General features: G+C 36.3%; 1 protein-coding gene across 1 annotated transcript in view; it reads right to left on the bottom strand.

Moving 5' to 3' along the window:
* MCF2L (MCF.2 cell line derived transforming sequence like) overlaps nt 1–26052 on the bottom strand; it is a 1071259-nt gene that overhangs the window by 55737 nt on the left and 989470 nt on the right. The window contains exon 25 of the mRNA XM_044071884.1: nt 25805–25868. Within this exon, the coding sequence (XP_043927819.1) occupies nt 25805–25868 (64 nt within the window). The remainder of the gene's footprint in view (nt 1–25804; nt 25869–26052) is intronic.

Here is a 26052-nt window from a genome sequence, read left to right as displayed (position 1 = left end):
AACGGACAGCGATGGGTGCATCTTTTGCACCCATCTATGCTGATCTTTTTATGGCATATATTAAGGAGGTCATTATTTATGACCCGAATCATAATATTTATATGTGTGAAATGGACATTTGGCGTCGTTATTTGGATGATTGTTGGTTGGTGTGGAAGGCTGATGAACACTATCTTAAAGAGTTTCTTGACTATCTCAATGACAATATATGGGGCATTGAATTTAAAATGTCTTTCCACAGATCCAGGATGTTTTTTCTGGATGTGGAAATCAACAGAAATGCTGATGATACATTGTCCACTACAATCTTTAGGAAATTTCCTGAATATAATGCTTTATTACATGCTTCCAGCTTCCACCCACAACATATCATCCAAAATATACCCAAATCCCAATTTCTAAGAGCGAGAAGGATCTGTTCTAACCAACAGTCCTATGCTAAGACACAAGATGATCTTGCCCGTAGATTTATAGAGAGAGGTTATCGTCCAGGTATTGTTAATCAGGCCAAACAATGGGCCTCGAATTTAAATAGGCAAGATTTATTGTGTTACAAATATAACAACAATGATGGGGTCCAACAGCCCTTACGGTTGGTTACAACTTATGGACGCAATACTAAGGGTTTCATTAACATTATTCAGAGACATTGGAATGTTTTGATGGCCAAAGAGAAACTTCATCCTTTTCTTAGGGACAGATGTTCTTTCTCTTTTAAAAGAGGATGAACTATAGGTTCCAGGCTTAGTCATTACAAAAAACCTGTTAATAACTTCACAGTCCTTACTCAAACTTCTTTGACAGGGGGTCCAGTTTTAGGGTGTATTTCATGTGGCCATTGTGTATATTACACGCGGGTTTCACATACCCGGGAATTTACCAGCAAAAACACCTCTGAGATTTTTGAAATCAAAATTTGGGCTAATTGTAGCACTAAGTGGGTCATCTATTTGGTGACCTGTACTTGTTCTGCCTTTTATGTGGGGCAGACTTCTAGAGCTTTTCATTTGAGAATTTGTGAACATCTCAGTGATATTAAAAATAAACGTCCCAACAATGCCCTATTTAAACACAGTTTGAAACACAAAACAGCTTCTTTTAAGTTTGTGATTATCGATCATATCAAGGGTATTTGTAGAGACCAAGACAATTGGCATGAGTTGCTGAATTTTAAATAAAAGAAATGGATAGTCAAACTTGGAGCCCTGTTTCCACCTGGCCTCAATGATCAATTTTGATTTATTGTTCAATCATTGTGATTGGTTCTGGTCTTAATTACCAGTTATATATATTCATATACTGGGTTGTATTTGTTTTTACTGTCTTCACTGTTTGTATCCACTGAAGAAGGGAAACCGGTTTGGACTTTTTGATGTGTCTGCCTATGTTACCCAAGGGATTTTTCCACTGGGCTGAATAAATTGTTTTTTCACCTTCCACACTTGCTGGCTTTGTTTTGTGGATGTGCGCTTTTTCTGCCGTGCAAGGGTTTTACGAGCATCTGTGTTTGTTCTGGGTTTCAGAAACTTCACTGAACCATCTAATTTCAGACCGATAGCAATTCTTTCGCCACCCTCAAAGATCCTGGCAAAATGCATACACAAGCAGCTTCTTAAATACTTAATTCAGGAAAACTTTCTGACCCCCATTCAACATGGCTTTAGGCCAAATCACAATACCACCATAGCCTTACTTTCACTCATGCTGTTGCAAAGGCTAGAGAACATAAACAATTGATTTCTTGCCTATTTCTAGACCTCTCTAAAGCCTTCGATACTGTATCAGACTCTAAGCTACTAACCAAACTATCTGTGCTCAACCTCTCTTCCTCTACTATTTTCTGGTTCACCAGCAACCTAATCAGCAGACTACAATATGTCAGATGGCAAACCTCCTTCTCCCCTTTCCTATCTATCCAGACAGGTGTCCCTCAAGGCTCCATTCTTGGACTTCTTCTTTTCAACATATTTACTAACAACCTCCATACATCTTGTTCTTTCTCTTCCCTGATACAGTGTGCTGACGACTCTACTCATCTCCTACTCTGATATCATCACTAGTCTCCATTCTATTACTCAGAATGCATTTCTCACCATCAAAAAGTGTCTCTAACACCATCAACTCATCCTAAACCCTATAAAAAAACAAACCTCTACTCTTCATTCCTAAAGCTCTCTCCCATCATAAATCCACCTTCACCATTTCATCTATTGATAACAGTGTTATTAAGACTGACTCACATGCAAAGCTTCTGGGCATCACAATTAATGCCAACTGAAATTTGTCCTATACATTCAACAGTGTTAAAAAGACACATCAGAGAATGGGATTACTTTATAGAAACAAAAAGTTCCCATCTTCCAAATCCAAACTTCACTAGCACAGGCATTCCTCCTTCCATGCCTTCTCTATGACTCTCCAATACTTACACATCTACAATCTAACTTAATCTCCAAACTAGAACAAACGTATAACAAACTTGCCAGATTTGCCAGCAATTGAGCCTTGCAAGTCTTACCATTTGATTTCACTAAAACAACTCCAATGGCTTGAAATCACCCAACTATTACTTCTGTTTCAGCTTCAGTTCACTCAGTCCTTAATTAATAAACCTTTGCCTACCCTTCCCTTGTTTCTCTAGTATCCCTCTATACTTCTGCTTGCACCCTCCATAGCTCCGATGAACCCCTTCTCAACATTTACAAACTTAATAAGAACACAGGCAAACTAATTTACAAAAGCACAGTTGTCCAAGCCTGGAACAGACTCCCCCCAAAGATCTGTCACATCAAAGACATGAACAGCTTCAAACTAGAACTGAAAACCCTCCTTGCAAACATTAACTCCTGCCCATGCCAGGACCCAACCTAATCACCCACTATACCCAAAAAACATATATCTCAGTGTACTATTTACTCTTGCAGGCAAAAAAATGCTATCTTTAGCTTTACTATTAATCAACTTTGTAAAATTCAACCTCTCTTCTACCATGCTGACTACTACGCTTATTTCCTCTGAAGCACAGGCCATGATCTTGCACTGCACTTACATAAATATTTCATCTCTGCTTGCTTTCTTTCTCAAGACTGGCTCTGTTCCTCATAATCTACCAGAGCATTTTATATATATACAGATATATATATATATATATATATATATATATATATATATATATATATATATATATAATACAATTATTACACACACACACACACACACACACACACACATATCAGCGTAGTGGTGCAGCAGTAGCATTGTTGCCTCACAGCAAGAGGTTCTCCAGTTTGATTCTTGGCTGGGGTGCCTTCTGTAAGGAGTCAGCATGTCCTTCTGCATTTGTGTGGGATTTCTCCAGGTGTTCCGGTTTCCTCCGACATACAAAGACATGCATCTGGAGCATTTCTCTCTGGACCTCTGCTGAAAACTGGCTTTGTTCCAAGTTGGACATTTCTGGTAAACACCTGTTAAATAAATAAATAAATAAATAACTATACATTTATTTTGTTATGGTGTGGCTCTACCATTAGCATTTGTATAAACTTTTTATGAGTTTGTGAATTAATAATTGCACAGGACCAATCTGACAAGCATGCGTGTATTTGTATTTGTTCTGCTCTGTATTTTTTGTAATTAGTACTTTCTGTAATTTTTAATCTTAATTTTTACTTTTCTGAAACTATGTAATTTTTTTAGGATTTGTGGAGCTTTTCTCTTCGGGTCTCCACTGAAAAAGTGGTTTTGTGGCCCAGCTGGCTTAACCCAGTTAACAAATGACAAATAAATAAATAAAATAAATAAATATATGTATACAATATCTATCTTCAGTGGAGAAGTTGCAATTATCTTTTTTTTTTCAGTTATGCATCATAACATAAGAGCAGTATACCAATACCAGTCTGTTCATAACAGTGAGAAAGATGGAAACTACATGAAGTACTTCTACTTTGCAAGGACTAAAACATGCTTTTTCAATCCAGGACATAACTTTTCCAATTTAATAGCCTATATATTAACTATAGTTAAAGGACAGCACCGTGGCAGAGCGGATAGCATTGTTGAATCACAGAAATAAGTTCCATAGTTTGATTTTCGGCTGAGATGCCTTCTGTGTAGAGTCTGCATGTCCTCTCTCTGTTGGCATGGGTTCCCTCCAGGTGCTCCAGTTTCCTCCCACATTCCAAAGACATGCAACAGGTGAAATGGACATGCTAAACTGGCCAAAGGTATGAGTGTGCATGTGAGTGTGAGGTGTGGAAGAACTACTGTGGCAAGGCTAGCCACCCAATGGTGTAAAACCTGGCTCTAGATGATTGTCACTGTTGAAGTTGCACCCCAACCCGATGTCCAAAAATGGGAAACAGAGGTTGTGGACGAATGGAGGGAGACATTAGTCATTTAGTTGGGTTAAATATGTGAAAGTTTTTCCTAAAGGAAGACTGTTTTACTTAGGTATTTTTCTTGGCATGATGATCAAAACAGGGCCATCTTTCATGTCTGGATCAAATTAAAATTTAAACTGAAGCTCTTTGATAGGAGAAATGAATAATGGTCAATCTACTTTTTTCTTATTGCGGGAATTGCTTTTCTACAAAAAAGCCCTAGACAAAGCACTGTATGCATTACTAGTGCATGTGTACAAATTTGTATGTGTAGATATGCGTATGCATGTACATGCACTTGAGTGTATCAGCAAATTGAGACGCTCATAAAAGCAACTTGTGACACCATAAAACAGAGTGAACCAGTGAGCCACTCAAAAACTTGTAACAACATAAAAAGGCCCCTGTCTCAACACCCGAAACTGGTAAAAAATCCAAAAAGAATGAAGAGTTCACCACCACAAAAACAAATTTATTAAATAAGGTCAAGCGCCTTCATCCTTCTTATTTAGGACTTCTTCACAACAACCAAATACAGTAATTCACGGTTTAAACACTCTTAAAAATTCATGTGATCTTTAACAATTAATTCATTAATAAACATATCAAGCAAAAATGAAATTCATTAAACACAATTAAAAATGCAATACCTTAAATAATATTATTAATAATAACTCATAACCAAAAATATGTATAGTTGCACTTAAAACATTTTAAAATTGTTTAATCAAAAATGCATGCCTAAAACCTTAAAACATGAACATCTCTAAAATGGCTGAAAAATTATTTTAATTTAACATTTATAACTCTTTTGTTTTACACTTAAGTATGGGTACAATAGAAAGGTTTTCATTAATACCCAGTTGTGATGTGGCATTTAATTTTAGTTGCCATTGTAACTTATGTATTTCAATATCTAGCTCCCAACACCCTCCTCTATGACTCCTAGGGATGGTATCTAGGAAACAGAATTTTAATCCCTTAAACCCCTGACAAGTCTCAGTGTTTAAACAAATCATTGTTTAAATTCTTACTGTTTTAAGAGTATTTAAACAGTGAATTGATGTATTTGGTTGTTCTGACGAAGTCCTAAATAAGAAGGATGATAGTGCTTGTATCTTCAGGGGACAGATTCCAGTAGCAAAAAGATGATGGGTAAGCTTCAGCTCTGAATGGACTTGGTCTGACCACTCTCTGAGTTCTGTTTGCAGTTCTGGAGTGCTATATAAGAAAAGGTCATTAGTATGCTTAAATAAATCCAGAGAAAAGCTACTAGGAAGATCCATAGGATGGAGGGAAAAGAACATGACCAGAGGCTAGAGCAATGTTGCACTTGCATCCATTCAGAATAACCCTGACAATGTGTCTACGGTGAACAGGTGTAAGTGTTTTAGTCATGTCTTTAGAAAGCAAAGCTAACACAGAAAATAGGCAAATCAAAAATGTTACCAGTGGCATGGAAGTTTTTTCAATTCAGATTTGGTATTGGTGGGTGGCACTATGACAGAGTTGTCCAATCAGAAACAGCAGTGTTTATTTTCACCAGTCAGGGTACATTGAGCAGCCTAGGATGTCCACAGCAAATGGGAATGAAAGACTGGAAGTAAACCAGGATGAGGTCATGGAACTATCAATCAAAGACAGTTGGAAGAAATTCAGAAGTGTGATTTGTTACCTCTGATTAGGATAAATGCAAAAATGTCCCCTTGTGTTCATGCCATTTTTTATTTTAGCATGAAGATAATGTCTTTTTAATATAAAAATATAAGGTAATAAATCCCCGAGTGGTAACAAAAGACTTAGACTTGTGCCTAACATATTTTAATGAGTATGCTTCTCCATTTTTGCTTGAATGTTAATTTTTGTGAAAAACAGTGGAAATATACTTCTGCACAAAATATGCAAAAAAATTTAGTTTGCTCAAAATAGAACATATATCTGCAGCTTTTTGGTTGTGCAAAATACTGATGGAAGAACTTCTGTAGAACATGTATAAATGTCACTGGATCATGCTATTTACTGTTAGAGGCAGAGCATTTGTTAAATTTCAGATGTTTTAAGAAGGTTTTACAGCTAAAAGTAGTTGGCTATAATAAATATGTTGTACAAGTCAGAAAAGTCAAATATGTATTATATGATAACGCTAATATTATCAGACAAGTGGACTCTGAGGAGTAACTATAGGAATACATAAAAACAAGACAACAACAATATTTGGTCTTTCTGCATAGTTCATGTTTTGCAATCCTATGATTTTTTTCTATTGAGAATTGTGTCTTTTCAGGTGGCTTGTTTGAAGGCTCTAAAATGCAGCACTGTTTTCAGTAATGGCTAGAATTAGTGCGGTATAAAATTGTGCAGTCATTTCTGTGGAGTGGCCAGACATGCGTTTTAGAATTAGATGGGTGAAAGAATATACTTTTCGGACTTTAACAGATACACTGGACAAACTTTCTATTATTGTCTTCTACTGTCCATAGTTCTACAATAATGGTGCTGTTTTGTATAATACACATTTTGCAACCAATATGTATGTCCTTTTAGCAAGTTTCATGAAGTTGCATTTACTGACATTAATAGCAAAGTCATTACTAATTCCTCAAGTTTATATTTTGGTAAAACATCTTTTATAGCTCGTGGAGCCCATTTATAATTTCTCCATCTAAGATAAGTAGCTCACAACGAAGTAGCAACAGTGAGTTGCTATTTTAGATACCACAGGAAATTCTTGAGACATACAAGTAACCTGGCATTTTGGCATGTTTCATCCTGTTGTTTAACCAGTGTTTTTTCCATTAAATTACACATGGTTTTACTTCTGTTTTAATTTATTAGTTGTTCCTGTATTTGGAATAGTGCTGAATACCTTTAGCATGGTTAAGATATTATGATGAACTGTCAGTGCTTTACGTGCCTTTTACCTTTTCAAAGAATGAGAAAGGATTCAAAGGACAAGCTCTCCCATTAGCAAACCCATTCTGTTCATTGTGTAACTGAAGCTGGCCCTCTGATACTTTAGATGAACTCCACTATAACACTCTCCACAATTCTGCATGGTACATTAGGCAAGCCAATGGGTCTAAAATTGATTGTGCCTATTGTTACTACCCCTCATTGTGAACTTAAAACACTACAACTTGCTGCCATAGAACAGGGATGTGTCAACATGCTATTATTTTATTTAGAGTTTAGTTATGTTTTCTTAGAGTCTATATAAGAAAGCATCAGGTATGTTGTCTAGTTCCCGAGGAACTTTTTTTTCAGTTTTCATGTCTGTAATTGTTTAGGGGATGCCTCCCCTTGTCTCTCTACCACGCTGATACATTTATCTGCTTACCACAAAGGTTTAGTACATTCTTCTGTGAGCACATTCAATACATGCTGTTGCTAACTGATCACTTTATTTATAAAATTTTACAGTCGTAACATTAAGTTTTCTGACATATTTAAACATACTTTTTTATTGCTTTCATCCTTTTACTCCAAGAGGAGTTCACAGTTAGATATTGAAAAGTTGCTAAGATAAAACAGTGGCTTGGGTACTTTGTTTAATCCCGACTGGTTTGAATAACTAGGATAATATCTGAACGCAAAGTAGTAACTTTTTATGTAGCATATCACATTTAATTTGTGATTCTACCACTTTAAAGTTATCTGCATCACTGAATATTATCAGCATGTGTTCACGGATACAGTGGCTAGTAATACCATAGCATCCTCAGCAGACTTTTTTGGTTTTAAGAAAGGTGAAAGCACGTACGTTTTACCTTATTATTGAATAAAGCCATTTTTAGATCCAGCTGGTATTCTTTTTTACTTTTATTAGTCTAGAACAGTTGAGTTATTTTTAAGAAAAGATCCCAGACTGCTCTCATGAGTAAGTAATTTGACTGCATCATAGCACACACTGGCAAAGTCTAGGAAGGACGATTTCAGTATTAGCAAGTTTGATTTTACTCAAGATAATGATGGTGGTATCAGGAAAAGTGTTAATTACTGAGGGTATAGCAATGGGTAGAAAGCAGACACATTCTTATAAAAATATATTCAGTACCAAGGTTGTCAGGTATAGTATGAGAAATTTCTAGTCCTGAGTTGTTTTCTTGACTTCTTGCCTTTAGCTATTGTTTTACAAAGATCAAGGTGTAGCATGAAATTTGTAATACACATTTTGGATCTTTAAACAATGTTTCAACAACAGGGTTGACCACAGGACAGCTTATAAATCACCCATTTTTATTTTTGAGACTCTGGACTTTAGCAAAAACATGTTCACCTCTGATTTTCTTTATATTATGAAACTTTAGTTTGCCCTTGAATCTAAAGAGGTTTAAAAAAAGACAGTACAGTGTTGGAAAATATTCTGTTTAGTACTTGTACTCTCAAGGGAGAGAGGTGAAGTTCATTGAGGACAAAACACTCCAGCTGTGTACACCTTATACTAGAGTGTATATGCAGACTGTTGAATGTACTTTCATCAGACAGATGGCCCTCCATGACTTTGTGGCAAGTTATCTTCTGAACATTCAACTACTGAAGGTGTCTAATAATACTACCAACTATTAGGATCATGAAAATATTGTCAAGAAAATTTCTGACAAATCTGCTATGTGTTTTGCACTATGAAATCACCATACTTTAAATACAGAAGCAGGGTAATAGTGAATGCCGATATGTGGCAGATAGGCTACTTATGATGACAACTGTTACTGAAGTCAGTGAAAACAGAGTGGCAGGTTTTTCTTTCTTTCGTGTTTATCAAAGCAAAGATGTATTACTATTATACCACTGAAGATCAGCAAAACCATTACTAATCACTGGTGTATGTCAGCCAATGAAATAAAGCAGAAGAAGGCCTTACATTAAAATTCCGCTATTACCAGTAGGAATATGTTTAACTCTGAAAGCATCATGAATCTGATAATATCAAAATTGCTATCGTAAACATAAATGTGTAAACTGTCTGTGCCCAGTGTAATTACACTAATGAAAAGACTACTGTAATAGTGCTAAAATGTGAAATGAAAGATCCTTTGGCTATTTCAGGGACGAAGCAAATGGCAAATGTGGCAAACTGTAAAGACAATAACAGCTTTTATACTTACAAAGCTAATTTTACCTTGAGAATTCATAAGTACAAATAGATTTACTCTATGCCTATTAAATGAAAGAAGAATACCCTGTCAGACTTAATCGATTTTACAATGAATATGAACTTGAGCTGTTTTTTTTTTTTTTAAAGTGATTATAAAGATGTCAGCCAATAATAAATATTGACAAAGTGCTTTAACTGCATTTAGCCTAACCTTCATTACAATTTTATCCTATTTTACCATAAGGATCATCATCATCTTCTTTCAGCTGTTCCCATTAGGGGTCGCCACAGCAGATCACCTGTTTCCATTTCTTCCTGTCCTCTGCATCTTGCTCTGTCACACCAACCACCTGCATGCCCTCTCTCACCACATTCATAAACCTTATCTTAGGCCTTCCTCTTTTCCTGTTACCTGGTAGCTTCATCCTTAGCATCATTTTCCCAACATACTCAGCATCCCTCCTCAGCACATGTCCAAACCAATGTAATTGTGCCTCTCTGCCTTATTTTACCATAAGGATATTAACTAAAATAGGTACACACTTACTGAAGTAATTCTTCTTCAGGGAAGAATCATTGGATGGTCAAAATCTGATTTATGCTTCCTTTCCAATTTGGCATTTTTGCACTAAAGCTCCCAACGTGAAGGGCACAAAAGCTCCCTGATGATGCTCGTGATGGCATAACACCCCACACAAAGAGAATTCATTTAAACCCTGACTGCAACAGTTCCATGTCAACTACTGTGTAAGCAGACTTCTGACAAATTAAGAAAAAAAGTAGTTGTGTTTTGGCATTGACATCACTTACAAGGTTATATGCAGCCATGTTTTTTTGGCTTACAGGGAACTCCATCAACAGCTGCTGGATGGATAGGCCAACCCAGTAGATTAGAATATGTGATTAGATTTGTAACTCACCAAGACATGCCCCTCTCATAGCTCAACTGATACTGCCAGAAATTACTTGTTACAGCTGTTATCCTGGACTCCTTTTGGTGCCTATGTATAGGTTAGAATTTCATCCTGTAAAACAGTAGGATTGAAGTAGCCTGAGAACAGCCTAGAATGTTAGTTCAGAGGGATATGTCTTAAAGCATCAAGGTATCAAAAGAAGCCCATCCACTGAAGTCTCAGTCCTAACAATAATTCATACTATCTGATGCACCAAATACAAGCCACTGAAAGCTGCAATGAGAAGAATTATGGCTGATTAATATGAATACATACTGTAGCACTGAACAATAAAAGCAATAATAAATGGTGAAAGTATGAATCAACAATTAAGTGCCTATGCCACAGATGTCTGCAGTAGAGATAGTTTAGAAGCAATGACATACTGTTAGAAATCATCATAAAATGTGTTGGAATGACAAACGCCCAAGATTCCCTGTACAAGGCAATGAAGATGAAAAGCTGCTTATTTCTAATAAACTCATGAACCATGTACCCATTTAAAGCAAAACATGAGCTGGCAGATAGGTTCAGTGCTAACTTTACCCCCCTCTCATCCCCTAAGGGCCTATCTCTATACCGGAAGAATGCAAAGTTCCTGTAATCACGGCTGCACAGGTAAAAAACACACACTCCAAAGCCAAGAACACAGCATCCATGGGACCAGACAACATCCCAGGCTGTGTTCTACATGAACTACAGAATGAACTGGCACCCCACCTAAGTACCATGTTCAATCATAGCCTCACCACTGGCTTTGTGCCCACTGAATGGCACACAGCAATGGTCATCCCACTCCACAAAGAGGGATCCACCACAGACCCTGGGAACTACCTCCCCATTAGCCTGACGAGCCTGGTCTGCAAGGCCATGGAATGTATCATCATGGAACTTATAAACAAAGACATTGGTAATCTCCAAATTCTGGACCTCACCCAGTTCAGGTTTGTAAAACGCAGATCATGTCTCTTAAACCTGATAGACTCAAATAAATCAGTTTTCAATTTTATCTACTTGTTCGGTCCTTGGGCTTGGTTCTTTGTATTTCGTGTTTTAACAAGTTTGTTTAAGCTTTTGTGGTTCGTAAACCTGATAGACTTCTTTGAAGCAGTCACCAAAGCTGTAGATGAGGGTAATGTGGTTCACACAGCCTATCTAGATCTCACCAAGGCTTTCAGCACCATCCCCTACTCTGGAATTATAGATAAATTCACTAAACTAGGTATAAATCCCTATGTCACAAGATGTGTTGCCAACAGGCTCACTGACAGAACCCACACTGTGAAAGTAGCAGACTCCAAATCCGACTTCAGACCAGTGACAAGTACAGTACTACAGGGTTCAATCCTGGGTCCTCTCTTGTTTGGTATCTACTTCTCTGAAGTACAGGCTAACACAGTAGGTCTTTGGTTAATGAAGTCTGCAGATGACTGTAAACTAGGAGCCATAATCGAAACTCCTAACGATGTGGACATCCTTCAATAGGGCCTCACTGAGACAGATGCATGCTGTCAAAGCCATGGCCTCAAGCTCAATGCCAAAAAGTGAATTGTCATCCCTTTTGGTAAAAACTCTGTACCCATGACCTACCACATAGGTGGTAGTCTACTTAACACCAAAAGTGTGATAAGAGACCTTGGGACACAGGTGGGCAGTAGTCTCTCCTTAGATAATCACATTGTCACAGTAGTCAGGAAATCCTTCTATGTGGCACACCTCATCACAAAAGGTTTCTCATCCAAGAAAAAAAAGGTAACTGTTCCCCTCTACTCATCACTCATTAGACCCATTATAGAGTGCAATGCCCCTTTTGGTATGTACCTCCCAAGACATCTACAACAACCGGAAAGGCCGCAGAAATAACTCATGAAGAGGATTACTGGCCTCAAACAGATGCCGTATGCAGACCGTCTCAAAAAACTCCAGCTTTACTCCATCGCATATCACCTACTCAGAGGCGATCTCTGCCTAACATGCAAAGCTATGTCAAACCCAGAGCTGTTGGACATGCTCCACTTAATGAAATCCCAATCCCTCTGAGCTACACACTCTAGGGACCTAAACCTTGTCACCACAATGAACAGAACATGCTGGAGGGATAGATCCCTGTCCCAGAGACTTCCCATACTCTTGAACAAACTACCTATCTATATCAAACAAAGCTCCTCATTAGCTCTCTTCAAGAAAAATCTTGATGACTGGATAGGAAATAGGAAATTCACCCCGGGGATCACTTCTGTGGCTCTGCTCGACAGGGGCACAGGAAAATAATTTTCTTGGGTGGCAAAATCCAGGGTACCTTTTTGGCTAGGCTTATATAGGCCCTAGGGCTAATAGTCTAGTACCTACCTATGAACCTATGATGGTGTATATTCTGGTTGTGAAGGGTGCCCTCCACCCCCACTTCTGTCTTTGCAAACAAAACAGGGAGATGAGTGGTATGCTTTAAGAAAAACACTTCAATAAAAAATGTGCGTTTGTCATAAATTACACACTGTCTTTGAGAAGGACAGTAAAATGGTTCATCCACATAGAGGACTGCAGCTGTGATATTCTGCAAATAGAGATGATGGCCATATGTTCCAAAATTTAATATCAGTGCCAATAAACCATTAACTCAAAACAGGGAACAGACAAACCTATCATTCTTGAAGTTCAGATTTCATTGAGGGAGGAGTTTTTCAAAGGTAGGTGCATTTCTAGAACTCCATCAAGGAACTGCTTCACCAGCCAGTGAGCACTGGGTCACAATCCAACCTTTTACAGAGTCATGATAGTCAGAATAACCTGCCAGATTCATGAAAATTAGGAAGTGACTAAAGGACAAATCAAACATATCAGAAATAGCTCAGAACCAACTGAAATCTGAGTAAGGTTAAACAGTCTACCCCTACACCACACGAAGAAGTTCTTTTACTATGAAGAGCAAGTCTGTTAGGTAGAAGGATTTATGGCAGCTTCAATAACTTCTGACATCCTAGCCGACAGATAAGGTAGGAATCAGAAAGTCTACAGCAAGAGCCTGAGCCTGTGGTGGACTGGAATGCAATCACAGTACCAGAGATTTGTTTGCTGGAAATATGAGGATTTCCTTCCTATGGAAGTGAGATAGCAAAAAGTGCACTTTTCTCAGCCATAAAAAGTAACAAAGATAAGTTTATGCCTTCCTTCCTTATCCGAATTTTGCAATGAAGCATGGCTGTACAGAGAAACACAAAGAAGTTCTGCTTATCACATGGTGGACAGTGAATGCACTGCAAACCCCGCCTTTCTATGCTACACCAAAGATAAGAGGAATCAGAAGCACATCATGTCAAGTGGCCACTCATTTCCAAAAGATCTGAACCAAGCTTTTTTTAAAAAGACACCACTAGGACGGGAGTAAAGAATTGTCTCAGAATATTATCCAACATGACTCTTCAGAGACACTGATGTCCCAGTCCACAGTCTACAGTCTGATACAGACTATATTTCTGCAGAAGGTAAAACACGTCCCCCTTCTTGTTTGCAAGCCATTTGATGGACTGGTTATTGGATCAATCCAGCACTTCCTGGATGCAGGCATTCATCGGGAGGTGTTGGGGCTCAAACTGCCTGATGATGATCCCTATTTGCATGTAGATCACTTCCTTTGCACAATGGTGGTGCCCAACCGAGTTCCTCACTTTGTCAGTGTAAAAGTCTTAATCAAAAACACAACTGTGCATGGCTGTAAGAAGGGAAGGTCCGCCTGAAGGCTGGTAGGTCTCATATGCAAGATGAGGTCCAGAGACAGGATTCTGAAAGTAAGAGGGTGCCTGTCAGTGTATTGCAATCATAGCTACACACATCTCACTGTGTCACACAAAACAATGGACATTAATGACAGCATGGAGAATATTCTTTAAACCTAGCTGTAATGCTGCCTTGTGCTTTTTGGTAAAACAGACTGGGGCCCTTAATCACAACATTAGTTATAAATGTGTTTCACAGACAGAGCACACTGGTGTCACTGATACAACATTAAGTTAAATATGTCAGCATCAGAACAGTGTTGTTGTCTGAGAAGTAAAAATCTCTGTAATTTGACAAAAGTTAACAAATGCTTGTCAGATTGTTTCAAATAATTATTAAACAAGTACTTTCAGAACAGTCTATAAAATGTTGAACATGTATATGCAGTTTGATATATGTTTTTTCCATGGGAGAGTCACCCTTCATGAGCATTTTTTTTCATGTTGATTTGTTAGTCATGTGTAGTCATTAACACAACTGTCTCTTTTCAGGGGCAATTCAGCAGCTCCATATAGTTAGGGAACTTGCTTAAAGCAGTACTTGTCCATAGTCCATGTTATGAACTTTTTCAGTGTGTATAGTCTGTGTGGAGACATGCGTGTATGGGCGTACCTTCGTTGAAGGTTGTGCGTCAGGGCTGGCAACCCGGCACATAAAAAATCTACTGCCAGCATAATCATTAGCGGACAGGAGTTCCACTCTGGTGACCCCTAACCGGGAAAAGCCGAAAGACACAACATAGTCCATGGTGCCTCAATAGTCGTCTTTGCAGTATGGGGGAAATTCAATACAGTAAGCATTAGATGGTCACATCCTTGCAGTGGTTCAAGAACAAATGAAAAACCTGTTTGAATACCTTCCACTGTAAATGAGCTTTGCAAAGTGGCTTCCTGGTTATAAGCAGATTAATAATAATGATAATAATAATAATAATAACAATAATAATAATAACAATAACACACAGTTCTATCAGTTCTATCTCACAAAAAATAACAATAACACACAGTTGTATCAGTTCTATCTCACAAAAAAGACTCAGGGCAGAGAAAACCTCCTGTCATCTGAATCACTGCTACTGCAAAACTTTTTTAATGCTTAATTTTATGTTTAAATAAGTTAATAATCTTATTTTTTGAGGTTTGAAAAATAGGAGTAAATCACATGGTAGTCCTGGATACACCTAAATGATGTACTTGTTTATCAGATCACTACATATGGCGTTGCATGGCAGTGTTTTATTTGCATGCCAAGCTTCCAATATAGCCTGCACCTCTGACATTTAATATACTCGTCCCTGAGGTGACCCCTACTCAAACCAAAGGCAAACCTGAGGTGACCACTACACACAAGAAAGGCAAACACTTATGTTCCTCCTCAAAAACAAGTGTTTGATTTTCTTCTTATTTAGCAAATATGCAGAAAAGCCTCATTTTTCAAGCACAGTTCTCTGATTTGTCCAATTCAAGCACATTTCAGCAAGAGATACAACTCTTCTTTGAATATAAAATAAAAAGCTGCACAACCTTTACTCTTTCTGCGAGCTTATGTGCTGAAACAACACAGTGATTCAGAAGCAGCAGGATGAAACTGTATACAAACATGGCAACACAAAGAGTTCATAACAATCTCTTTTAATTTTGCAGCTGAACTAGTGCTGCACCAGTCAGTTTGGATGGTTCCCTTATGTCCACTAACACAATTACTGATGCACTTTAAACAGAGACCATTAATGGCTTTGTGAATAAGAAGTGATTCTTGCCATCACCAAAGCATTGCAAGACACTTAAACAGATGTATATTTCTGCTTAAGGATGCCATTGTTATAATACAGAAAACACTAGGGGATCAAATCAAAGGTGAAACATGTCAGGTTCTAACCATAACTCTCCTGTACCTCTGCTGACTCCATTTACAATGTACTGTTAGCAATTTAGAAATCAACAATTCTTTCCCCAGATAATTCCACTTTAACCCCTGGTGAGTACTACACTGATATTGCTTATAACAGAGTTTAAATCCAGTTTAGAATATCAAACTTAAACAAATGTCTGCAGCTTTTGCTGTTCTGCCTCTGTTAGCACATATGCAACCTTTCCACAAAATATCTGTAATTACATGCACAGAAAAAAGGAAAAATCTATTACTATATGCTTTTACGTTTTCATTAATTTACTCCATTGTACCTTCCTGCATTGATTCATTTTAATATCAGTGTGCTCTGTTTAGAAGATATATATTACTCAGGAAAATGTTTTATTATATCATATAAAATAAATGCATCCAGTGGAGACAAATATATAAACAGCATTGCAGTCCTATGTACAGGTTAATTTAACTCATACTGGTGAAAGCAAATTGAACTAGCAAAACAATACTTCCAGAATGAAACAAACTACAAATCAATAATGTTTCAGTTATGCACATTAAAGGACTATCAAATATCCCTCTTATAGAATAACACAGTGTTTCACGTAAAACTATAATAATTAGAGTAGAAACATTTCCAAATGAACTATGGTGCACATTTTGGTGCCTACCTTTATTAACTAGTACTTAGTACCACACAGGCAAAATGTGAAAAATGGGCAGGTCTATATCACCACATTGAATGGTGATAAGTTTGAACGCCCTTTGTTCGAACCGAAAAGTCCGAAAGCCCTAAACCGTGAAGTTACGGAACATCAATTGTTTTTTCCCAGGGAAAAAAAATCGGTGGGCCGCCTTCGGGGCTTTGCTATTTCCTTCACTGTATTGCAATCTCGTAGTTGGTATATTTAAGTGGGGGGGGGGGGGGTGAGACACAGTTTGTTTTAAAGTTGTGATATAGACCCAAAATGGACCAAGACAGGAAAAATGCCCTGCTTGCTACCCATATGCCTTGGTAATGAAACATTTTGAATGTAATGGAAGGTTATTATTTTAATTTCTACTTGCCATCTGTCGTATACTTTCTCATTAAATCAATCACATAGCGCTTTAACCATTATGCCTGCAGTTTAAGTCCAGTTCAAGCCAATATTCACTACTGAATTTTTTTTAATTAAGCTATGCATGTGGCTTATCTAGCTGATTAACTTCTCAATGTTATGTGCATTTATATAATTTACTACAGAATAAAAGCCATATAAACTAATTTAAATAAGTACGTTTTAAATGCTTAATAGATTGGATGGCTGAGATTCTGAAGTTTTCCTTTTACAGCAAAGGTCTGTAGGCAAATGATACAACCAGTTCTCAAGTAGGAAGAGGTCACAAATGCTTAAAACAGGCCATATATGTCTTTGCTGTTTAAAAATAAGAAGCAATAAATAAAAACACAAACATTGTAAACTACAAAAAAATTGAAATAACAAACACCATTCCAACCAAAAAAGACTGTGAGATTAGAGGTTCAAGCCGATACAATAATGATGTATTCTTCATTGTCATGCAAGCACCTATAAGGCCTACTTAAAATGGTAAATAGTGTATAATTTCCAACAGAATGGTCCAAGTGCAGGGTTAGCACTGAGTGAGGTAGATTTGCTGATGTGAATCAAAATTATATAGAATAAATTTTTGAAGTGAAACAAAAAGGTATTCATCTGTTGAAATAAATATTTTTTTAATTAATATAAACAGGTGGCGCAACATTAGAACATAAACAACATTAATAGATATAGAGGAAATAAGCAGGCTGAGTGTAACACTCAGTTCTGAAATGTATCCAAAATATTCAATCCAAGTTTCCAAATAATCTGGAACCCATATGATAAAAGCAGACAGTTTTTATTTAAAACAATACAGCAACACTAATAGATAGCATCATGATGGCAAATGGCTAGCGCTTTCACCTAAATGGCTTCCTCAGGCCGTTAACATTTAAAATAAAATGCCTGTATTTATAGATTTAAGTCATGACATCACATCCTTTCTAGAAATGTTTTTAAAGTACAACTATTTCATATAAAAGATAAAACAACAAAACTAACTTCTAAAACATCTGACAAATATAAGTTTATGGAAATCTGACTTTATAAAAATCAGAGCACCTTTACCTATTTAATATAATTTCAAATTACAATCAAAAACAGTTATATACTATATAGGCTTATTAAGTCCTTTCCCTTTTAAAACTGGTTTTATAGGTACTCTGTCATTAAGACCAGGAGGACAATCAGCCCTAAGTCTGATAATCCACTTGGCCTCATTCTGTTCAGTTTTGTTCCGTGTATCACCTCTCCAAACGGTGGGGTGGTAAATCTGTGTGACTAAGAATTTAAACTGATGTTCAGCTGAGGTGTCAAGTACATGTTTAGAGAGTGCATTTTTCACAGATTTAATTCTTATGTTATATTGATGCTCCCTAATTCTGTCCCTCAGTCGCCTGTCGGTCTTGCCCACATAAAATGCAGGACGGGAACCACACATGGCTAAATAAACCACATGTTGTGAGTTACAGTCGGCTGAACAAGAAAAAGTATAATGATAATGGGTGACCGGATGTGTAAAACTAGCACTTGTATTAATAAAATTACAAAAATTACATTTCTGACATGGCTTGGTATTAGATCTGGACATACGTTTAGTTTGAATTCTATTTTCAAATCGTCCAGAGTTACACAACATTCTATATAAACTCATCCTATTCTTATATGTAAAGTTAGGTGTATCACCTGCCACTTTAGTAATATTGGGATCTACTTTCAAGATATCCCAATATTTAAAATATGCTTCCCTAATTTGATTAACATCCTGGGTATAATAAATGCAAACTCTGGTTCCACTATCACTAGAACCTGAACGTCTCTTTTCATCACTGATCTGCGTATCCTGCTCCCTTTCAGTATAATATGGTTTCGCTCTATTACTTCTGAGTTGGTCAACTGATGAGATATTCTCCCTGATTTCATCAGGGTAGTAAAATCTCTCTTTCAGGTTCTCACTAAGTTTCTGTATTTCATTGCTGTAGCCAATTTCAGTAGGATTCATACGAGATGCTCTCATTGCTTGCCCTTTTATAATATTTTTAAAAATAGATTGAGGGTGCATGCTAGTCCTATGCAAGAGGGCATTCCTGTGACAAGTTTTCCTATATATCCCCGTATTTAATAATCCACTAGGTAACCTTTCTATAAATACATCCAAGTATGAAATTAAATGTTTAGATGCTGTCATGGTAAATTTCAAATAATTTGTAAGAGAATTCATTTGCTGCAGGAACTCACATAATTCATTGTATCCAGAATTCCAAATCAAAAACAAGTCGTCTACAAAACGAACGTAAAATTTAACATACGATCTGTAGCTCTCAAGTCCAAACATCTGTTGATTTTCCCAATCTGCCATGACTAGGTTGGCGTAGCTATTGGCACATGATGTGCCCATAGCTACGCCATCCTTCTGGATATATATTTGGTTATTAAACATAAATATATTATGTTGTAATACAATTTCCATAAGTTTACATAGGGTGTCCGCTTGATAGTGGGTCATTTGTGGTTGAGCTACCATACATCTACGAATACCCTCAATACCTTGTGAATTCGGTATGGTAGTAAACAGAGATTGTACATCTAAAGTGACTAACCAAAAGTCATCAGTTGTTGATACATCTTGCATGGCCTCATATAACATAACAAGAAATTGTTTAGTATCTCTTAATATGTATGCATATGTCTCTACCATTGGTCGTAATTTTGATTTCAGGTACAATGAAATGGGTTCAGTGACCCAACCCCATCCAGCCACTATAGGTCGCATAGGTGGGCAACTGGGGTCCTTATGTATTTTCGGAACACCCTGTATAGATGGTATAAGGGGTTCAGCCACTATACAAAAATTCAATAAGCTGTCATTTATTCTACCCTCAACATGATATTCATGTAATAATTTAAATGTTTGATTAATAATTTTATCAGCTTGTCTCTCACTTATTTTCTGATAGAACTGTATATCACTTAGCATATTATTCATACTCAATATATATTGTTCTGTATCCATAATAACAGTTAAGCCTCCCTTATCGGCAGGTCTAATGACTATACTAGTATCATTTCTTAAGTCTTTTAAAGCCAGTCTCATTCCTGTATCTAAGTTGCCGTACCATTTCTTATTTCTATTTATATTAGATATCTTATGTAGTTCACCCTCCACCAATTTAAAAAAGGCTTCTATTAGTGGATGAAATACGGGGATATATGTACTAGGTTTTCTAAAATAATTTACAGGGTTAGTGGTTGATACATTATTATAGTCCATGTTCAATTGAATATTCCTAGTGAATAATTTTAAATCTAAAATGGAATCTGTAATTTCACTCTTATTAGAGGGTATAAAAGAAAGTCCTTTTTCCAGTAAAGAAGTCTCATTATCTGTTAATATCCTTTGTGAGATATTCCATATTAATGATTCGCTGTTTTCTCCCATAACTTTTTTAAAGTTGGGCCTATGTTTTCTTCGTCGTTTAACCTTCTTTTTTGCCTCTCTCTGCTCATGGAGCGGTCCCTTCCTCCTTTCCGAAAATCGGAAATAGGGAAAGGAACCTTTCCCTGAGGGCTAACAGGGCTTCCTTTTGTATTACTGATGGTAGTTTTCCTTTTAACTACCTCACCATATGTATTAACTTTAGAAGCAGAATGTGTTACAGTAACACCATTAGAATCAGGTGTTTGATTACTTTCATTATCATTCACTGGAATACTTTGGTCACCTTCTGCCACTTCTAAAATGGCTTTGGGTGTATTTTCTATCAAATGTATCTCTGCCACAGTAGTGATAGTATTTTTACCTTTAATATTATCAATAGATACACATTGTTCAAAACCATTATTACTTTTAATATTTTCCTCTAACAGAGTCTATAGAACCAGGTTTAACTGACTGGTTGTACCGATCTTTGGTACTCAAATTATTATGTGTACGTTCACTTCTATAGTCATTTTTTCCCCCATTCATTTTCATTTGTCCATTCGATACATTTCTATCCTTAGGCCAAGTAAAAACTTGAGCATTAACAAAATCAAATGTATCTCTACGTATTTTATCTAACTTTTGCTCAGTTAACTTCTTTTCAAATAAATATATATTGTCCAAAAGTTTATCAAGTGCCTTTTCCGTTACTGATGTGGAATAGGTCTCTTTAACAAATTTTTGTTGTTCTCTAAGTCTATTACGAAGTTCATTTTCCTCAGGTTGAAAATAGTCATTCATTAGTTGCATGTATTTTACTCTGGTTTCAATGTTTATTAACTGCCATCTGTATAACAAATTTGGATGCGTCATACCTGTGGTTGGCATTTTCAAAATACGGAGACCTCTAGGAACGATTTTCTGTGCAATACAAACTTCAAAATGTTGTCGTTGCATTTGAAGTCTCTTCAATTTCATAAAATCCAACTCCATATGGTACAGAAGTGTAGACAAACCGTTGCAACTACCCTCGTTGGAATTCTCCTCAAGGCGCGGGTAAGCAACGTCATAGGCAAGCAGCGGGTTTTCCATGCTGGCAACACAATTCTCAAATCTTCTCTTGTCATTGATTATCTCTGGTTTGTACGGAAGTTCAATAAAATTTGGAAGTATACGACCTATACAGCTATTTTGTTTCTTACTCTATTTGTTGTTATTTGCTGTTTGGTCGTAATGGCTGAGCTTGTTACAAATTTTATGGAGTTGGATTTTATGAAATTGAAGAGACTTCATATGCAACGACAACATTTTGAAGTTTGTATTGCACGGAAAATCGTTCCTAGAGGTCTCCGTATTTTGAAAATGCCAACCACAGGTATGACACATCCAGATTTGTTATACAGATGGCAGTTAATAATCACTGAAACCAGCGTAAAATACATGCAACTAATGAATGACTATTTTCAACCTGAGGAAAATGAACTTTGTAATAGACTTAGAGAACAACAAAAATTTGTTAAAAAGACCTATTGCACATCAGTAACGGAAAAGGCACTTGATAAACTTTTGGACAATATATATTTATTTAAAAATAAGTTAACTGAGCAAAAGTAAGATAAAATACGTAGAGATACATTTGATTTTGTTAACACTCAAGTTTTTACTTGGCCTAAGGATAGAAATGTATCGAATGGACAAATGAAAATGAATGGGGGTAAAAATTACTATAGAAGTGAACGTACACATAATAATTTGAGTACCAAAGATCGGTACAACCAGTCAGTTAAACCTGGTTCTATAGACTCTGTTAGAGAAAATATTAAAAGTAATAATGGTTTTGAACAATGTGTATCTATTGATAATATTAAAGGTAAAAATACTATCACTACTGTGGCAGAGATACCTTTGATAGAAAATACACCCGAAGCCATTTTAGAAGTGGCAGAAGGTGACCAAAGTATTCCAGTGAATGATAATGAAAGTAATCAAACACCTGATTCTAATGGTGTTACTGTAACACATTCTGCTTCTAAAGTTAATACATATGGTGAGGTAGTTAAAAGGAAAACTACCATCAGTAATACAAAAGGAAGCCCTGTTAGCCCTCAGGGAAAGGTTCCTTTCCGTAATTCCAACTTTCGGAAAGGAGGAAGGGACCGCTCCATGAGCACAGGGAGGCAAAAAAGAAGGTTAAACGACGAAGAAAACATAGGCCCAACTTTAAAAAAGTTATGGGAGAAAACAGCGAATCATTAATATGGAATATCTCACAAAGGATATTGACAGATAATGAGACTTCTTTATTGGAAAAAGGACTTTCTTTTATAACCTCTAATAAGAGCGAAATTACAGATTCCATTTTAGATTTAAAATTATTCACTAGGAATATTCAATTGAACATGGACTATAATAATGTATCTACCACTAACCCTATTCATTGTTTTAGAAAACCTAGTACATATATCCCCGTATTTCATCCACTAATAGAAGCCTTTTCTAAATTGGTGGAGGGTGAACTACATAAGATATCTAATATAAATAGAAATAAGAAATGGTACGGCAACTTAGATACAGGAATGAGACTGGCTTTAAGAGACTTAAGAAATGATACTAGTATAGTCATTAGACCTGCCGATAAGGGAGGCTTAACTGTTATTATGGTTACAGAACAATATATATTGAGTATGAATAATATGCTAAGTGATATACAGTTCTATCAGAAAATAAGTGAGAGACAAGCTGATAAAATTATTAATCAAACATTTAAATTATTACATGAATATCATGTTGAGGGTAGAATAAATGACAGCTTATTGAATTTTTGTATAGTGGCTGAACCCCTTATACCATCTATAGAGGGTGTTCCGAAAATACATAAGGACCCCAGTTGCCCACCTATGCGACCTATAGTGGCTGGACGGGGTTGGGTCACTGAACCCATTTCATTGTACCTGGAATCAAAATTACGACCAATGGTAGACACATATGCATACATATTAAGAGATACTAAACAATTTCTTGTTATGTTATATGAGGCCATGCAAGATGTATCAACAAATGATGACTTTTGGTTAGTCACTTTAGATGTACAATCTCTGTTTACTACCATACCGAATTCACAAGGTATTGAGGGTATTCGTAGATGTATGTTAGCTCAACCACAAATGACCCACTATCAAGCGGACACCCTATGTAAACTTATGGAAATTGTATTACAACATAATATATTTATGTTTAATAACCAAATATATATCCAGAAGGATGGCGTAGCTATGGGCACATCATGTACCAATAGCTACGCCAACCTAGTCATGGCAGAATGGGAAAATCAACAGATGTTTGGACTTGAGAGCTACAGATCGTATGTTAAATTTTACGTCCGTTTTGTAGATGACTTGTTTTGGATATGGAATTCTGGATACAATGAATTATGTGAGTTCCTGCAGCAAATTAATTCTCTTACAAATTATTTGAAATTTACCATGACAGCATCTAAACATTTAATTTCATACTTGGATGTATTTATAGAAAGGTTACCTAGTGGATTATTAAATACGAGGATATATAGGAAAACTTGTCACAGGAATGCCCTCTTGCATAGGACTAGCATGCACCCTCAATATATTTTTAAAAATATTATAAAAGGGCAAGCAATGAGAGCATCTCGTATGAATCCTACTGAAATTGGCTACAGCAATGAAATACAGAAACTTAGTGAGAACCTGAAAGAGAGATTTTACTACCCTGATGAAATCAGGGAGAATATCTCATCAGTTGACCAACTCAGAAGTAATAGAGCAAAACCATATTATACTGAAAGGGAGCAGGATACGCAGATCAGTGATGAAAAGAGACGTTCAGGTTCTAGTGATAGTGGAACCAGAGTTTGCATTTATTATACCCAGGATGTTAATCAAATTAGGAAGCATATTTTAAATATTGGGATATCTTGAAAGTAGATCCCAATATTACTAAAGTGGCAGGTGATACACCTAACTTTACATATAAGAATAGGATGAGTTTATATAGAATGTTGTGTAACTCTGGACGATTTGAAAATAGAATTCAAACTAAACGTATGTCCAGATCTAATACCAAGCCATGTCAGAAATGTAATTTTTGTAATTTTATTAATACAAGTGCTAGTTTTACACATCCGGTCACCCATTATCATTATACTTTTTCTTGTTCAGCCGAATGTAACTCACAACATGTGGTTTATTTAGCCATGTGTGGTTCCCATCCTGCATTTTATGTGGGCAAGACCGACAGGCGACTGAGGGACAGAATTAGGGAGCATCAATATAACATAAGAATTAAATCTGTGAAAAATGCACTCTCTAAACATGTACTTGACACCTCAGCTGAACATCAGTTTAAATTCTTAGTCACACAGATTTACCACCCCACCGTTCGGAGAGGTGATACATGGAACAAAACTGAACAGAATGAGGCCAAGTGGATTATCAGACTTAGGGCTGATTGTCCTCCTGGTCTTAATGACAGAGTACCTATAAAACCTGTTTTAAAAGGGAAAAGACTTAATAAACCTATATAGTATATAACTGTTTTTGATAGTAATTTGAAATTATATTAAATAGGTAAAGGTGGTCTGATTTTTATAAAGTCAGATTTCCATAAACTTATATTTGTCAGATGTTTTAGAAGTTAGTTTTGTTGTTTTATCTTTTATATGAAATAGTTGTACTTTAAAAACATTTCTAGAAGGGATGTGATGTCATGACTTAAATCTATAAATACAGGCATTTTATTTTAAATGTTAACGGCCTGAGGAAGCCATTTAGGTGAAAGCGCTAGCCATTAGCCATCATGATACTATCTATTAGTGTTGCTGTATTGTTTTAAATAAAAAACGTCTGCTTTCATCATATGGGATCCAGATTATTTGGAAACTTGGATTGAATACTTTGGATACATTTCAGAACTGCGTGTTACACTCAGCCTGCTTATTTCCTCTATATCTATAAATTCATTTTTATATGGAAGTATACGACCTATACAGCTATTTTGTTTCATAAACAACATTAACATTGTAACAAGGGAAAAGGGATTTTAATTTATTTTTTTCACCATCAGTTATTCCTTCTCAGAGGCATTATACATCATTCTTATGAATACTATACATTTAAGCAGCAAATTTTATAAAATGGGCATAAAATTCTCTTTGCTTTTGTTGTATAGACACATACCTGGTATCGCTTAATGTTGCTAAAGGAACTGTATAAGTTTGCTCTGATGACCTGTGTTGGCTAGCTGTTAGGAAAGAAAGAAAACACATAATCACACATCCACATTTTTGTAACTTTTCCAAACTGATATAACAGCAAAAAAAAAAAAAAATACAAAACATTTTAATTTATAATGTTCCATATTCTATTTAATTGTAGCTAAACAGCTTCAGCTGTAGAAGCTTGACTAGACTGGTAGTTAACCAGTC

This window comes from Protopterus annectens, chromosome 5.part0 (genome assembly GCF_019279795.1).
Source record: "Protopterus annectens isolate FY-2018-M chromosome 5.part0, PAN1.0, whole genome shotgun sequence".
Classification (NCBI taxonomy): Eukaryota; Metazoa; Chordata; order Ceratodontiformes; family Protopteridae; genus Protopterus; species Protopterus annectens.
Note: the sequence above shows the minus strand (reverse complement) of the source record. Positions and strands in the feature narration are given on the sequence as shown.